A 15,919-nucleotide genomic window follows, 5' to 3' on the forward strand; every position below is an offset into this window, starting at 1 on the left:
TCTGCAATCATTGGTATATCGAGAGTTGTATATGAATTCGATAACAATGTGATATATCTTTGAGTAATAATAGTGACATGAAATGTGCAACTGAGGAAACACCTTTCCAAAATGCACACAAACTATACTCAATCTCGTCACTTGATGACCCTCAATGGAGTCAGTAAACGGATCAAAATGTATGCTATTACGCACAGCTTCTACGTTGTCCCGGGTCAAATGAGCAATGGTGTACAACCATAACCACGGGCTATTCCACTCAATAAGTGATAACTAATTGGACAGCTTGAAGGAAGTTGTTTAGTGCATCATCATGTTATCACTCATCTGTATGAATGGACATCTTCATGCGCTTACTAATGAAACATGACGTTTACATCACAATTCACTACTAAAAAAAAAGGCAAAAGACAACGGTTAAAAACCGTTGTCGTAGGTAAAATAAAAACGTTGTTAGAAGCCCTGTGGTTAAAGGGTGTGCTCAAAGACACCGGTGAAAAACCGTTGTCGTAGACGTCTAAAGACGACGGTGAAAAACCGTTGTCGTAGGTATATAAAACCGTTGTTAAAGGTCTTGTGGTTAAAACATTCGCTAAAAGACAACGATTTTTGAGTGATGTGGTAATTACAATTTGCGACGGTTTTTAAACAACCGTCGCAAATTACGGACATCGTCGTTAACCGTCGCTACGGTCGTAATTTAAACAGTCGCTAAACAGCGACGGTGTTGTATAAACTTCGTCGCTAATTTTAGCGACGGTTTTGTATGCTTTCCGTCTCTAAGTTATTCAGTAAAATAAAAAAAATTTCACTTTTAATATTTTAATAAATGCACAAAAAAACTCACAATCTAATATGCAAATTATATTCTTGATTTACTGTCGAAAATACTATATTCTTGATTTTAAAAAAGAAAATCGAAACTAAAATTGTGTAAGGGAGAAAAATTTTAAGTGTTGTGAAGTGGTATGGTAGAAAATGGACCGAGGGTGGGGATATTTATAGACAGTTTGCGACAGTTTTGACTTTAACCGTCGCAAATAGCGACGGTTATTTTTCTAACTTTGTCGATTTAAAATTAGCGACGCTTTTACATGAACTGTCGCTATATTTAGCAACGGTTATAAAAAAAACCGTCGCTAAATATAGCGACGGTTAAGTATAAACTGTCGCTAATTATAGATCAGCGACGGTATTACCAAAACTGTCGCTAAAATTAGCGAAGGTTTAAAAAAACTGTCGTTACAATTAGCGACGGGTTTTGTAAAACCGTCGCTAAAATTATATTTACATCGGCGACGGTAACCGTCGCTAAATGTTGCGACGGTTATACTTTAACCGTCGCAAGATTCAAATTAGTGACGGTATAGTATAACCGTCGCTAATTTTAGAGACAGATTTAACTTAAACGGTTGCAAAATGTAATATTGACAACAAATTTATAGAAAAACCAGTTGAAAGACAACGGTATTTTACAAACCGTTGTCGTAGCTTGAAAAAAAAAACGCTAATAGACAACAGTTTAAAAACCGTTGTCGTAGCCCAAAAAAAAACGCTCATAGACAACGGTTCGTAGATATATCAAAGACAACGGTTTTAAAGAAACTGTTGTCTTTGAGCGGATTTTTTTTGGCTACGACAACGGTTTTTGTTAAAACCGTTGTTAAAAGTAAAAAGACAACGGTTTTAATAAAAACTATTGTCTTTGATGTGTTGTTAAAACTGATTTTTCTTGTAGTGATTGTTAGTCTCAATCTCAGGAGACCTTTATCCTTATTTTAGCCAGTTGATTCGATTAAGAACTTGTTTAGAATATACGACACACTTCCTAATTAATTTCATGATCTTACGTTGAGATGCAGACCTCATGATACCTTTTGCATAATCAAGAATTTTATCTATACAGCTTGCATGAGTATACAAATGAATTAAATGTCATAATTGGATAAAATCATAAAATATTATTAAAAATAAATATTCTTTTTACAAAAGAGTCTACAAAAACTCAAGCCACAAGTTAGCTCGTTGAACACTTGCTCTAATACTATATATTGACAAATGATAATAAAATTAATACAAAGCTGTAAAAAAATCGAAGCGTGATAAAATATTGAGATTATATATTCAGTATTATTAATTTATTTATGTTTAAAAAAAATTTGAAGTTAAAAAATAATGAAAATAGATGTGTTAGATTGAGTAGTTAGCGTCAAGATCCTGGCTATGGAATCGATAACATATCAAGCTTGTAATTAGTTTTGGGGTCCTATCGTACCCGACCCACCGCTAGAAAAAGAATAAATTAAATGGTGGGTAAATAGTCATATTTAATCATCTTTAAATTATTATTATTATTATTATTATTATAGTAATAAATTTTCTTATTTTTTGAAATTCAATTAAATGTTACACTCGCTCATTGTTTAATCGATACTTGGATGGTTCCAATNATTATTGTACTCGTGATACTCCTTTGGACTTTTATATATATATATATATATATATATATATAAATGTGATGTTTGAACTATAGTCTAAAATATTTGAATTGCACTATTAGTATCAGTTATATAGTTTTTGATAAAATGAGAAATATTCGATGTTTGTTTGTATCTTATAATTGGATGCAAAGTGTAGGTCCTCAAAAATATATATTGTCTTGGATTGGTGCTTACGGAGAACAACAATTAATCGGTTGTTGAAATAGGAAGACTAAGATCCAAAATAGCTAGGACTGACTTCTTAAAACTAGTATATATAATATTGTAATAACCTTTATTTAACTCACCACCAAGTTTAAATCCCTTGATATCTCAACCGAATTCCGGTTCATTAATTTCATTTCCCTCATTCAATTCTCACGGAACGTCTCTGTTAACTCAACAATGGCATTAACCATTTAATTAAGGCAACATAAAGTCCCCTTTCATTTAATGCAAGAAAAAAACATCATTAAATCTCAGTGAACAAATAAATACCTAGAGCAACATCTTAAGGTGAAACAAGAAAGTAAGATACAAAATTTAATTCAGTTTTCGTAGGAGAAAAAAAAATATGAATATGAAAGGTGGTGTGATTTTATTTGGTTTTGTTGTGTTGCAAATGTCATTTTTTAGTGCAAAATCAGAAGCTCCTGCTCCATCACCGGCCGAGAATTATAAACCACGGAACTATATAGTATATTTGTCGGAACCACCAACTAAAGGAGAAAGCCCCAAGGAACGTTGCCTCAGAATTTTGTCTTCCGTGTTTCCTAGGTTAATTTTCGTCCTCATTACTATTATATTTTATACACAAAAAAAAAACTCTTGTGAGTCAATTTTATGAGACATATTTTTTTATTGGGGAAAAAATCTTAGTTTTATTGTAAATATAGATAAGATTGACATGTCTCACATTCTCACAAGATATCTACTTATATTTTGTCAAATTTTTTTCTGAAAAGACATTTAACTCGGGACTAGCCAAGATTTCAAAAATTATGCATGATTTGATTTGTTGAAATGAAAATTTTATAAACCAAAATTTCGTTGATTTTCTATTGTCTTGGGAATATAAAGTAAGGAGGCAGCGGAAGATGCCCTGATTTACGCTTACAAAGTTATTCCTGGTTTTGCTGCCACCATGACCTCTCATCAAGCCACACTCCTCAAAGGTAACCTATTCATGTATTTTGTATCAGAACTTTGTTAAAGGCGTCAAAATCAGACACGACTCATCAACTCGACCCAATTTATTCGAATTGACACCCCTAAATGTTGAGATAAACACTGCAATAGTATTTATTAACTTTTTTTTAGACAGATAAATTCAATAACATAAAATAGGTGAAGTTGATCGATTTTTATGTACTAATTTTTGCAGAGCAAGCAGAGGTGTTGAATGTGGTGAGAGATAAAGAGTACCATTTGGACCTTGTCATGGGAAATGGAAGACATGGCTGAGCTTGGAGAATAAACTTTAACCCCCTCAACTTTCCCAAATTATTAATTTAGCCTTTTTTGGAAATAATAAATCAACCCTTGTAACAAATAACGATGATGATGAAAAATATTATATGGATTGATGTTCGGTCCAAATCCATGGCTGTTACTCGAATAAACCGAGTTAATTCAAAATTTTGATTAAAGAATATACAAGTTATTACATATATTATTACATATAAAAAATTGTAAAGCAAACCTAAAATTTTTAATTTCTTTTTTTTTAAAAAAAAAATTTGTTTCAGTTTTTGAAATAACTGATTTTTTTTTTTTTTATCGGTTTGGTCTGTTCATTTTCGGTGAAAATCAGTATGTTCGGTTGGTCAGTAAAGAGTTCGATTTCGATAAATTTTCGGCCTTAACCGATCGCTCACCTCTATTAAATATTGAATATAGGTAGTAGTACTTAATTGTCAATATATTATTTAAGAAATTAAAGCTAAAAAATAAGGAACTAAAAACAAAAATAAACTTAAAGAATGAAAGAACGAGTAGAGACAGGTGATTAAAGTTTTATAGGATAATGAAAAAGAAATAGAGTTAACAAATTACAATCACAAGAATTAGGGACATTTATTCACAAACTACAATATTCCAACATTTGTTTCTTTTTCTGTACAAAGGCACAAATCCTTACCCGTTCCTGCCAAAATAATAATATTAATAAAGTACAAAAAAACTTTAAAGTCCACAGATTACTTGAGTTGGCATCAATCATAGCATAAAAAAGCTGCCTTGGATACTAAGCTTTTAAAGAAATATTCAAGATAAAACATCAACTTTGTTGTGCTTCTGGGATGGTGATGAGAAATGTTAGAAATAGAACAAAGTTTCATGATATCGACCTACCTGTACAATGCCTAGGACTGAAAAAGAGTTACAGTAGCGATATAACCATTCTTCATCACCTGCGGACATTAGAATCAGGAGAAAAAAAACATTAACAATGCCACAGAAACACCATGAAGTTCGAGACGCGGGATGTACCTCGAAAGCAACATGTGGATATCCATATACAAAGGTAGACCCGAAAGGATTACTGGTGGAGCCTTGAGTTTGAATGGCAGCACGACCACAATCACCAAGAATTTCCTGTAGAATATCACACTTACAGGACTCAATTGAACGAATGTAACCCTGTCCGACTTAATACAAACTGTAGTGTTCAAACAACCTTAACTTGCTCCCACCGAGTGCTGGGTGTGATAGCACATTTCGATGCATTCACATCCTGATCAAATGACCCACTGACTGAGAATATGAAACAAAATTGTAGAGCTTAGTTTCATCCATTTCCTTTACAGCAAAAAATATGAATATATATATCAACCAAAAACCTACAGTCAGAGCTGTGTATCACAAAGTTGCACTTCATGTATGAATTGAAATCCGCATGCCCAGGATAGTTGGTGTGCAACACAAACTTTTTTATTTTATGAGTCTGCAAAATAGCCAAAAACGTTCTTGCATCGTATCCATAGGTTCATGCAGTTGGTAGAGAAAAAAATCGTAAAGAAAAGACTCACGTGTCCATCAAATAAAATGTCCATGCCACGGGTAAAATAATTGTAGAAGTAATCACCGCATAGAGTCGTTCTTGGCCGAGGATCTGAAGCAGAATGAATCACCATTTGGTCCACCTGTATCACATACAAATATAATTACCGTGATACAAAGAGCAGTCAGGTTCACGAGAAAATGAAATCACACTACCTGTTTTTGATGAATTCCACAAGGGCGCCCTAATTCAGTCCAAACATCCTGTATAAGAAATGAAGAGGAATGAAATACATGTCATCTGCAGATGACCGTAGGCAGATAAAAATGGCATGAACATAATCTCATATAAACGAAAAATATCAAAACAAAGGCCCATTTAAGAGAGAAGACAATCAGCTTCTGACGTCAATTTTCTTAACATGTATGTATTAATGCCACTGGCAACAAGGATGTCATGGTAGCGAGAAACTGAAAGTTTATGACATAGATAATGTCGGTGGCTAAATATAATGAATGCCATCTTGTACGTACAAATAAAAGCATATCTATTTATATCAATTAACTAAATAAAGCATGCCTTTAAATCAAATTTGGATTAACACCAATTTTATAACAGTTTGCTGTACCATCATAGTCATACAGAATACAATCAACAACAAAATGTGAAACATAAGGAATTATCAAACTCTGAATAGAAAACAGCAAATAAATGCTTTATATTTGATTAAGTCAAAGAGATAAAGTTCTTAAAATGAAAGCAACATAAGAAACCACAGCACGGTCGTCTCAGATACAACAAATTCTAGCAGAAAACAAGTCAAATTTCATTGGACATATATCTTAGTCAAGATGTGCTACACCCCATTCTTCCTGAATTTTTTTTCTGTTCACCATCAAATTGAGGTTCCCTTTCTGGCGTCCACTATGTTAAAAAGATAATGTCATGCCATGCTTGAGTTATAAACCTTAAAAAGAATCAACAGTAGCAACAAAGGACATGCATGACTAAGAATTGTTTATAAGACATGGCGTTAGTAAGGCGAAAGTTAATGACAAGTCAGGCAATGGACAGCGTAGCTTTTGTTTCAAAATGTCAGACCTGTGGTGATGCACCAAAAGGTATGTGCTGTCCACCAACTGTAAACCACAGTTCTTCCCCTAACTGCAAAACAGAAATATGAAGGGTACATTTCGTCAAACTGCACGCCAAACGTAAGCTGAGACATACATCGAATTCATGTAGCAGTTACTCCACATCTTACGAATAGACTAACCACGAAATGCAAATGACAATAGAAAATGCTTGCCTTCACTCGCACTTCTTCCATGTAGAGGCTGTCAGCTGGTAATAGAGGTACACATGCCTTCACCATTGATGCTCCAACACCAACCTTACTATCTGTAGAAGCATCATAAATAGAGACGCGGCAAGTAACTGGAGTCGTGCCATCTGGAAACTCCAAAGGCAGTCCAGCTTTCAAATTGGTGGAGGAGCAAGAATGAAGAACCATTTAGAGTCGTTCATAAGGTATACGTCCAAATAAATAGAGAGATCAGAGAAGTAAAAACGAATACCTTCCCTATCATGACAGCATTCTGCATATTGTGAGGGTATTGGGAACGCAAAGGACAAGCCCTGCAAAATCAAGAAATTTAAATTGTCACGAGATAAAATTGGAAGAAAAAAATGTGAAAACAACTAATAAATATGATATGTTCAGATATCAACCACACGTACAGGGTAAAATAAAGTGTAGACACCCCTGTCTTTGTCGTAAATTCCAGGATACGTTGGCCCAAAAAGAGCATAGATAGCAACAAAAGTTGCAAGAGTAGATGGTCCACTGGAAGTAAACTTGAATGTCAAACAACACTGGTTAAACAAGAACGGTGAAATATAAAGGTTAGAGGCACAAGTCCATACCCGACCAAAGAAGTGGCATACCGCATTTGAAGACGTTTGACATCAAAAATTTCAACAAGACGCAACCTCTGATAGGTTAAACGACAAAAGTAAAGACATGTTAAATGCATCACTAGTAAAATGTTTATATATTAACAACAGCAGCACAAAAACCACTTCAGTAACCAAAATAAAGAACAAACAAATTATCAACTTCAAGAAAACTACCTGTGACCAAGGATCAAATCTCAAGTGGAAACCATGATCCGGGAAGCTAATAACAATGTCAAGCCTCAAAGGATCCTGGAAAACAGGGATAAAACTAAGAGCTTCATTGCTATTTTAGAAGATATTATGCCGGCAGTTCAGCAGACATACAGTCCCATGAGAACTTTCGAATTTTATAAGGGACATCAGATATGATTTTGATAAGATCATAAACTCAGAACATACAATATAAATGCAAGAATTTCGTCGATTTTATGCCATTAGGTTTGTTATTTGAGTATTGTAAAGTTACGATAGTCCTAAATTTTATAAGTACAAGGAAAAAAGAAAACAGAAATAGGACACATGAACGCAAAGGCCGATACAGTGAAAATAAGATCAAATCTAAATCAAGATAGCCAAACCTCATCATAATACTTGACGTGCACAACATCATAAATATTGGGCTGCTGCTCTATTTGCGCAAAGGCTTCGGATATGGGCATTCCTGACACGTGAACCAGTAAATATTTTTTTAAATGGAGGTTTCTGAGTAGCTGAAGCAGAAGTTATTGAGAATTTTTTGTCGACTGGATTAGAAAAAAATTCAACCGAGTACAGAAACACTAGACTATGCCCCAATCCCAAAAATTTACTCCTGGGCCAACAATATTATTGATAAAAATGATTACCAAGAGAGAAAGGGCCGATGCCAAGACCAGGACGGAGATCGAGTACGATGGAGCCCATGGCGGTGCCATTGCACCTGCGTCTACTTCTCTGCATATTGGCTCTGATGGGAAATGAATGGGGAGTTTGATGAACAAGAGCCACAGCAGGATTGTGTTTGGGTGACCTAAATAAGGTACATACCATTACCATTTAATGTGAAAAACATCGTTGATAAAAATGATAATTTAACCAAATACAAAAATTAATTGAATCAAAAAGTAAAAAATATGTAAGGCAGTGTAAAATAGAACACAATCTTGACCTATCTGTTCGAAAAATATCAAAATCCTAGTTCAAAATTTTCCTAAACTCAATTCAAATGAAACATAAATAGTTTAAAGACAAGAGTAGGGATCTTCATCATGACGACTAAGTTTTTTTATTTAATCAACAACAATGTCATGGAATATGGTCTTAATTCAAGTAAGAAAGCAATAAATTAAGAATGCAAAAAAATAACTTAATTGTAAAACCCATAACATAAGTTTAGAACATATAGCCCTAGTTAGAAACATAACACAAACCGGAAAATTTTCTTCTCAAATCTTCAGTTAAAAACAAAATATATCTTCTCAAATTTTTATTTCAGACAAATCATAAACCCAAACAAATCAGATTCACTGAAAAATAACTATTCTAAAAGCTTCAAGTAAGGGGTGTTAACGAACCACAACAATATTATAAAAATAAGGGAATTTGAGTTCAAGCTTGATTAATAATAATATATTCGAATTCAATACGAAATTTGAAAATATAACTAATTTAGCTCTAGCTGGGTTAGAACTGAGTTTCGAACCCAAGTCCAATTCGAATTGTTTGAAAGTTGATTCGAGCATAATCACTATAGCTTGAAATGGCTCAAATCCGAGTTCGATTCGAATTATTCAATCCCTAGTTTGAGCCAATCCATTGCAGAAGGAAAGAAAGTTAAAAAAAAACCTTAATTCGAACTACAAACGCCATTGATTTGGATGAACACCAAAATTTAGAAATCTTAACCCGCACTTAGAACACGATTCACACACGCCACGACGCACACTTAAACATTATTAAATTGGTTTTATACCATAAGCAAACCTAGAATCTATTTTGTGTTAATCAAATCAGAACCATCTATAACGATGTTGGCCAAATAAAAGCTTCACAGACTAAAATCAAGAGCATGATTCCCTCCAAAGCTCAAATTTAATGGCAAGAAATGGAAACAATAACAAAATAAACAACACAGAAAAAAAAATTAAAATTTTTTACAGATCATTTTTCGTTCACTGTGATTAAAGTTGTAACTTACGATTCTATGCGTCGCCCTGAATTCGTTGAGCAATAATCAACGATTCAGCGGTAAATCAAGAGTCTTTGTTTGAGAGAGAAGCAAGGGGCGAGCGATGCTGTGCTGGTGAAGAAAATGGAGATGGGGGAATCAATTGGTCTTATATGGAAAATGTAAAAAATTTCAATTTGCTCCCATAAATCATTATTTCACCACCCAAATATTTTCAGTTTGGGGATTTAAGAAAATGTAATATAATTGGTTGGATTCATCCAAAGTTTAATTTTATTTATTCGATCCCTCCTTGTATATCATCTGATGCAAAAATATAAAGTCTAACAAGTCAATTTTATGAGACTAATATTTTATTTGGTTCATTTATGAAAAAATATTACTTTTTATGTTAGAAATATTACGTGTTACGATAAATATGAGTAGAGTTAACTGGTCTAACCAGAGAACTAATATGTTTGGGTCGATTTTAATTCGAGTAAATAATTTAAGTCGATATTGAGTCTAATTGTTAAACATGTTAACACATAAATAATATGTTAACATTTTAATATGAGATAATTAAAAAATAAAATTGATAATCTAAAGATACATACTGATTGAGTTTAATATAAAAATTGATAATGTTGTAATATATAATTGATATCTTATGATGCTGATATGAAATATAATTAGAATTTATCTCAAGTATATAAATAATTTATAATTATGTAAAAATTTTAATATGAGATATATATTATAATTTAAGTAAGTTGTTAAAAGATATTCATAAAAATGATAATGTTATAACATCATTATAAATGTTACCAAATTTTAAGTTGTTTAGTTGATAATGATAAGAATGTATCGTTGAGTCGAGCTTAATGTTAAGAATGTATCGTTGAGTCGAGCTTAATGTTAAGAATGTAATGCAAAGTCACTCACTCGACCCATTGAACATAATGTTTAGTTGACATATGTTCACTCGACCCATGTTTAATATGAGTTGAATGTTTAATGTATCTCAATTTGTTGAGCCTCAATGTTTAGTCGTGTGAACGTGGATCGATGGGTCTCCATTTTTAGTCATGTAAACGTGCGTTAAGTATGGGTCGATGGGTCGTAAAGTTAATTTACAATCAAAAAATATATCCCTTCCAAGTTTCGTCGGGAAGTAAATCTGAAAAAAAAAATGTTATTAATTGTAAAAATTAAAATTGTTTCGTGTTGTAGTAAAAAATTGTGTAGAGTACAAAAGGAACGAGAAAGATTGAGAAGAACGGATTGAGACGCAGGTCGTGAGTATTTTAAAATTTATTATATATAAAATTAAAATTTAAATACACTAATAGATAAAATTAAGTTTTAAATAAATTTAAATAAAAAATAAAAAATAAAATAATACACTCCACCTCCTTTTATCTTTAATTAAATAAACAATTCCTAACACTCCAAACTTTCTCATTTTCCCTTCTTTTGTTCCGTCGTTTTACCAAATTCAACTCCTCGAGGCATTAATTAAACACACTAAAATCCTCAAGCTTCTCGCTAAAAATAAAACCAAGAATAAGCATATATCCCATTTTCCCAATCGAAAAAAACTCCCACGGAAAAGTTGATGCAGACAATTCACGATTTTCTCCCAAAGCAAATATTGCTGCTGTTCTTGTTCCTGGTATCAACCATGGCCGCTGATTCATCTTCTTCCGAAGCCAAAGTTCACATAGTTTACACCGAAAAACCTGAAGGCCAGGAGCCTGAAGAGTATCATATCAAGACCCTCACCTCTGTTCTCGGCAGGTTGTTATTTTTTTAATTTTTTTTAAAATTCGAATTTGAATGAAAAACTGTGTCTTAGATCTATCAAGTTTAGAAAAAGCTTCAATCTTTTTGGATCCCTTTGAAGGAAACTATGTTTAGTGATCTGGGATAGAATCTTGTGGTATTTGTTAGTGAGTTCTTATGGGTTTGACTAGATTTTTTTTTTATATTTGTTGTACTGATGATAAAAACTATTGGTGATCTGGGCCAATACGTTTTTGTTTTTGACGGAATTAGTTTTGTGGTTTGATATTTTTTTATATGCTTTTTTATGGGTTTTTGTTTGAATCTTTGATGATTATTTTGTCAAGATCGAAGATAAAGGTGTGTGTAATTTTGATGAAAATCATTGTATTTGGTGGTATGTGAAATTGTTTTTGAAATTTTGGTTAAAAGTGAGGATGCTGCAAAGGAGGCTTTGGTGTACAGTTACAAGCATGCAGCCAGTGGGTTCTCAGCTAAGTTAACTCCTGAACAAGTCTCTCAGCTTTCAAGTAAGCTATTTTCCCCCCTATTATTTTACTGTGGGTTGATGAATTGGTAGTAATTTATCTGTTGATTTTTGGTGTCTTAATTCATAGTGTTGTGTCATTTGCGAAAGTAGATTTTTATATGATTATGCTGCTTCTATGATTTGCTGTGTTGGCTACAACTATAATCTGTATGTAGCTTGAATATATGTTGTGTCCATAATTAAGTTAAGAAAAAACTTCGGACATGGCCGCACAGAGCATCCGACAAGTTTTGGATGCAACCAGCATTTCTTTTAACATTTATAGGGCAATTATTTTTTCTGAGAAAATAACTTTTTAGCAATTCCAGTTCATTACATGTATTGTATGATGATTTCAAAGCTTGGAAAAGATTTATGTATTTTATTTTCTCAGTGAACCTGGTATATCTTTACCGCTGCATATTTTCAAATTTTGATATATATAATTAATATTGTTGTTATCGCATGCGTGTTTGTGTGTGTATGTGTATATGCACATTTTTGCCATACCATGCCTCAAATTTTTTTTAAAACTTCGTGTAGCTGTGTCCGTGTCTATGCTACATAGTTGTGCTCTTGTTTGTATTCCTTTTGTGTTTTCCTTAATGTTAAATGTATGCATGTATATGCATTTATATATATGTGTATAGTGTTAAACAAACTAGCGTATATTTTTGTGTTTCTTGGTTCTCAGCATTTTTCTCTCATGGGTATTCAGCATGGGTGAGAAGGATCATTGCCTCTCAAATGAAAAATAATTAAAAAAAGGAGTTTCAGAAACGCCATTCTTGACCCTTCAAAAAGTTTGAAGTTGCTATGAAACAAAATTCTTTCTCGGTTGCTGGACTACCTTGGATTTGTCTCATATTCACGGTCATAGGATCTATGTTTGAGTTCAAAACGTCATTATTCTGCGTGATTGGACTTTCAAAAGCAGAGGAAAAAATTTGAGGGACCTGAGTAAATCTGTTACCAAAGCAAGGACAAGTCTGACTTATTTGCTAGCAGATCGAAATTTGTCATGGTTATATGAATGTTTTGAACAAAAATCGACTGGAATTTATGGATGAATTACTCATAGTATGCTTTAGATTAAGACTTGGATTGTAAACTTTAGATATATCTCTTATTCTAATCTTTTGGCCTTGTTTGGATTTTAGATGTATAATCGAGTCTCAGGTTGTGCTTAAAGCAAAAACTATGTGATCCCTCTGCCAAGAAACCAATATCCTTGCTATATGGCACCAAAGATGAAATTTATCTATTTTAAACGAGATGATACATAGATTTCACAAAAGTTTAATTTCATCTCTAAAATTTAAATGTAAAACACGCACAGATTTTCTCTCTCATTCTAGTCTTTTTCTAATCATATTCTGTTCATTTTCATTATCACGCTAAATCTACTTCAAGATACTGATAAAAGTATGATACAATCTGCAGAACATCCGGGAGTGCTTCAAGTCGTCCCTAGTCGAACACTCCAGCTTCATTCTGAACATGGGAACACTCGCGCTTGAAGTCTTAATGCTCTATCAACGTTAGTACTACATCTATATGTATATATGACCTTGTTTCAAGAATCATCTTGTTCTAAACATCTTGTACTAGGTCTTCAATAAAGATACATGAATCGTTTGAATGTATGTGAGCTTTATTTGTGTTTGTTCGGGGCATTTTTTTTATTTGCTTAGTTGTAGTATTTATCTTTTATTGCATCATATCAATATGCTCATTCCATGAACACAAAATCCAAGTGAATGACTGTTGGAGAGAATTGGAAGTCTAGATTAGGCTGTCAACGAATTCAATTGAAACAAAAACTAATGATATAACATTTTCTGGATCAAATTTCTCTTATTTTTAAATTTATAGCTAGATTCCTGTGCATGCAAACAAGAGCTGCGAACATAAGTGATGATGGATGCTTCTGCTGCTTTAAATATAAACTCATTTCCAATTCCAAACGACGGGTTTAATGCAGAGCCGGTTCCATTGCCTCCCTAACTAAAGTTATTACAAATAATAATGCACATAGTTTTTTTATATATAAATATATATTTATAATTAACAAATTTTTGTATTCATGTAAGCCAAACCTGGGAGTGTTGATGCTTCTTTTAACTGACTTAGAGAATTAAATGTTTTTGGAAAAAAAATACATCGATATTTCAATAATTTATTAAAAAAATCATTTAGGATGGTGCATTACTCTAGATGATATCAAACTCAATTTTTACATTCCTTTTATAATCGATCCAAAATAAAATTTGGACGAACACAACCAACCAGCTTCTATATCACAACCCCAGATTAAGGCAACCCATGTATGAAAGCTCTATCCATTCTAATTTTAGGAAATAAATTTATAAAGATTCAAAAATTTGAGATTAATTTACTAGATGCAAAAACACATAGATTTCCATGCATTGTTTCGCGGTTGCTAGCAAAAACGACAAACCTAACAAATAAAGCCCGTCAGTCATGCTACTAGCTCATTCGTCTCGAGGGTGAAAGCATCAAATCATGATCAAAAGGGATATATCAATCATATTTGGATAGGTTTTCATTGAGGAACACAGAAGGATTTCATAATGGTATAAATATTTGGTTTTAGTTCTCCAGTACCAAATTGCATCATGAACTATATCAAAGCAGTCAGCTTCAGATCCCAAATTCCTAATGAGTTCTAGAATGGGACACTCTATTGAAGGTGTGAGCACAATAGGGATGAAATCTTAAACACTATCTATATATTTGATACTTGAATCAAAATCTATTTTCGACAATTGTTGCTCCATAAGAGTCGAATCTCATGATTTCTGCTAATTGATATGGAGAGGAGGCTTCCAAGATTTTCATGTATCCCAAGAAAAGGGGAAAAACCTCATGATCCATATTTCGAATTTTCATTTTTCATGGAGAAAGGTGACACTTCTATTCATATACCCGCTTCCTCTTCAATATAGCAGGAAGTAACAAAATCGACCCAATAAGGAAAAGAACGAACAGGGTCTTAACATCGTATAGATCTTTCACTGATTTGAGATCGCCAAGTGCTAATCCAGCCTGATGGAAACAAAAGCAGTGGCAGAAACTTATGTCAATTGTATGTAGATGAACAAACTAATAGAAATGAAGCAACTGCAGCAATTAGGGAAGTAAGCAAGCCAAGCCACTAGTCCGTAGCTGGCACGCAGCTCAGTTCTCAGCTTTGAGTTCGAGCAGCTTGAGCACTCTCCTGAGTCCAACTTGTGTTTTAATACCTCATAGATCTAGTACTCGAGCTCGGACGATAATATATTTTTTATTTTTGCCATTTGCATCCAAGCTCGAGTTCACTTCATATTCGAGAAACTATATAATTTTATGTGCTCAAGCTTTTAATTATTACTTGGAAATCAAGTAGAACTTGAGTATTGAAAATTTTCTTTTTATTCAACTCGACTTGCATGTAATGTATCCTTAAGCCAAATTGNAACATCGTATAGATCTTTCACTGATTTGAGATCGCCAAGTGCTAATCCAGCCTGATGGAAACAAAAGCAGTGGCAGAAACTTATGTCAATTGTATGTAGATGAACAAACTAATAGAAATGAAGCAACTGCAGCAATTAGGGAAGTAAGCAAGCCAAGCCACTAGTCCGTAGCTGGCACGCAGCTCAGTTCTCAGCTTTGAGTTCGAGCAGCTTGAGCACTCTCCTGAGTCCAACTTGTGTTTTAATACCTCATAGATCTAGTACTCGAGCTCGGACGATAATATATTTTTTATTTTTGCCATTTGCATCCAAGCTCGAGTTCACTTCATATTCGAGAAACTATATAATTTTATGTGCTCAAGCTTTTAATTATTACTTGGAAATCAAGTAGAACTTGAGTATTGAAAATTTTCTTTTTATTCAACTCGACTTGCATGTAATGTATCCTTAAGCCAAATTGAAATGCTTGAAGAAGCATCTAACAAAAAGAAAAATTCTTACTCGGACGGTGATATAGGAGGCTGGAATAATACCAATGAC

General features: G+C 33.2%; 3 protein-coding genes and 1 long non-coding RNA gene across 4 annotated transcripts; 2 read left to right on the forward strand and 2 right to left on the reverse strand.

Moving 5' to 3' along the window:
* Positions 1-3,038: 3,038 nt before the first annotated feature.
* On the forward strand, positions 3,039-4,042 carry LOC140969961 (subtilisin-like protease SBT3.4). The gene is made up of 3 exons (XM_073431502.1): positions 3,039-3,257; positions 3,561-3,655; positions 3,865-4,042. Exons 1-3 carry the CDS (start codon positions 3,055-3,057, stop codon positions 3,942-3,944), a joined length of 378 nt encoding a protein of 125 aa, XP_073287603.1. The 5' UTR covers positions 3,039-3,054; the 3' UTR covers positions 3,945-4,042.
* A 443-nt stretch (positions 4,043-4,485) lies between these two features.
* Positions 4,486-9,776, reverse strand: LOC140969964 (PHAF1 protein At3g51130-like). Its single transcript, XM_073431503.1, has 16 exons — positions 9,617-9,776; positions 8,286-8,449; positions 8,019-8,101; positions 7,615-7,689; positions 7,408-7,475; positions 7,222-7,327; positions 7,059-7,119; positions 6,791-6,957; positions 6,583-6,645; positions 5,697-5,744; positions 5,510-5,623; positions 5,325-5,424; positions 5,158-5,234; positions 4,971-5,075; positions 4,833-4,891; positions 4,486-4,626 (listed from the first exon to the last, which is right to left on the reverse strand). Exons 2-15 carry the CDS (start codon positions 8,377-8,379, stop codon positions 4,844-4,846), a joined length of 1,209 nt encoding a protein of 402 aa, XP_073287604.1. The 5' UTR covers positions 8,380-8,449; positions 9,617-9,776; the 3' UTR covers positions 4,486-4,626; positions 4,833-4,843.
* A 1,285-nt stretch (positions 9,777-11,061) lies between these two features.
* Positions 11,062-13,565, forward strand: LOC140969960 (subtilisin-like protease SBT3.17). Its single transcript, XM_073431501.1, has 3 exons — positions 11,062-11,386; positions 11,804-11,901; positions 13,344-13,565. The coding sequence occupies exons 1-3, from the start codon at positions 11,205-11,207 to the stop codon at positions 13,418-13,420; spliced, it is 357 nt and encodes a 118-aa protein (XP_073287602.1). The 5' UTR covers positions 11,062-11,204; the 3' UTR covers positions 13,421-13,565.
* Positions 13,566-14,427: 862 nt separating this feature from the next.
* On the reverse strand, positions 14,428-15,919 carry LOC140969962 (uncharacterized). The gene is made up of 2 exons (XR_012174039.1): positions 15,881-15,919; positions 14,428-14,969 (listed from the first exon to the last, which is right to left on the reverse strand). It is a non-coding gene; the product is annotated as an uncharacterized lncRNA (long non-coding RNA).

Source organism: Primulina huaijiensis, unplaced genomic scaffold (assembly GCF_012295235.1).
Source record: "Primulina huaijiensis isolate GDHJ02 unplaced genomic scaffold, ASM1229523v2 scaffold43205, whole genome shotgun sequence".
NCBI classification, from domain to species: domain Eukaryota; kingdom Viridiplantae; phylum Streptophyta; class Magnoliopsida; order Lamiales; family Gesneriaceae; genus Primulina; species Primulina huaijiensis.

Coding starts and splice junctions, on each gene's coding strand:
- LOC140969964 (XM_073431503.1), bottom strand. CDS start 8,379: ATGCAGAGAAGTAGACGCAGGTGCAATGGCACCGCCATGGGCTCCATC. Junction 7,120..7,221: donor TCTACACTTTATTTTACCCT/GTACGTGTGGTT, acceptor TTGATTTTGCAG/GGCTTGTCCTTTGCGTTCCC. Junction 5,076..5,157: donor CTCGGTGGGAGCAAGTTAAG/GTTGTTTGAACA, acceptor GATATTCTACAG/GAAATTCTTGGTGATTGTGG.
- LOC140969961 (XM_073431502.1), top strand. CDS start 3,055: ATGAATATGAAAGGTGGTGTGATTTTATTTGGTTTTGTTGTGTTGCAA. Junction 3,258..3,560: donor TTGTCTTCCGTGTTTCCTAG/GTTAATTTTCGT, acceptor GGGAATATAAAG/TAAGGAGGCAGCGGAAGATG. Junction 3,656..3,864: donor TCAAGCCACACTCCTCAAAG/GTAACCTATTCA, acceptor TAATTTTTGCAG/AGCAAGCAGAGGTGTTGAAT.
- LOC140969960 (XM_073431501.1), top strand. CDS start 11,205: ATGCAGACAATTCACGATTTTCTCCCAAAGCAAATATTGCTGCTGTTC. Junction 11,387..11,803: donor CTCACCTCTGTTCTCGGCAG/GTTGTTATTTTT, acceptor TTTGGTTAAAAG/TGAGGATGCTGCAAAGGAGG. Junction 11,902..13,343: donor ACAAGTCTCTCAGCTTTCAA/GTAAGCTATTTT, acceptor TACAATCTGCAG/AACATCCGGGAGTGCTTCAA.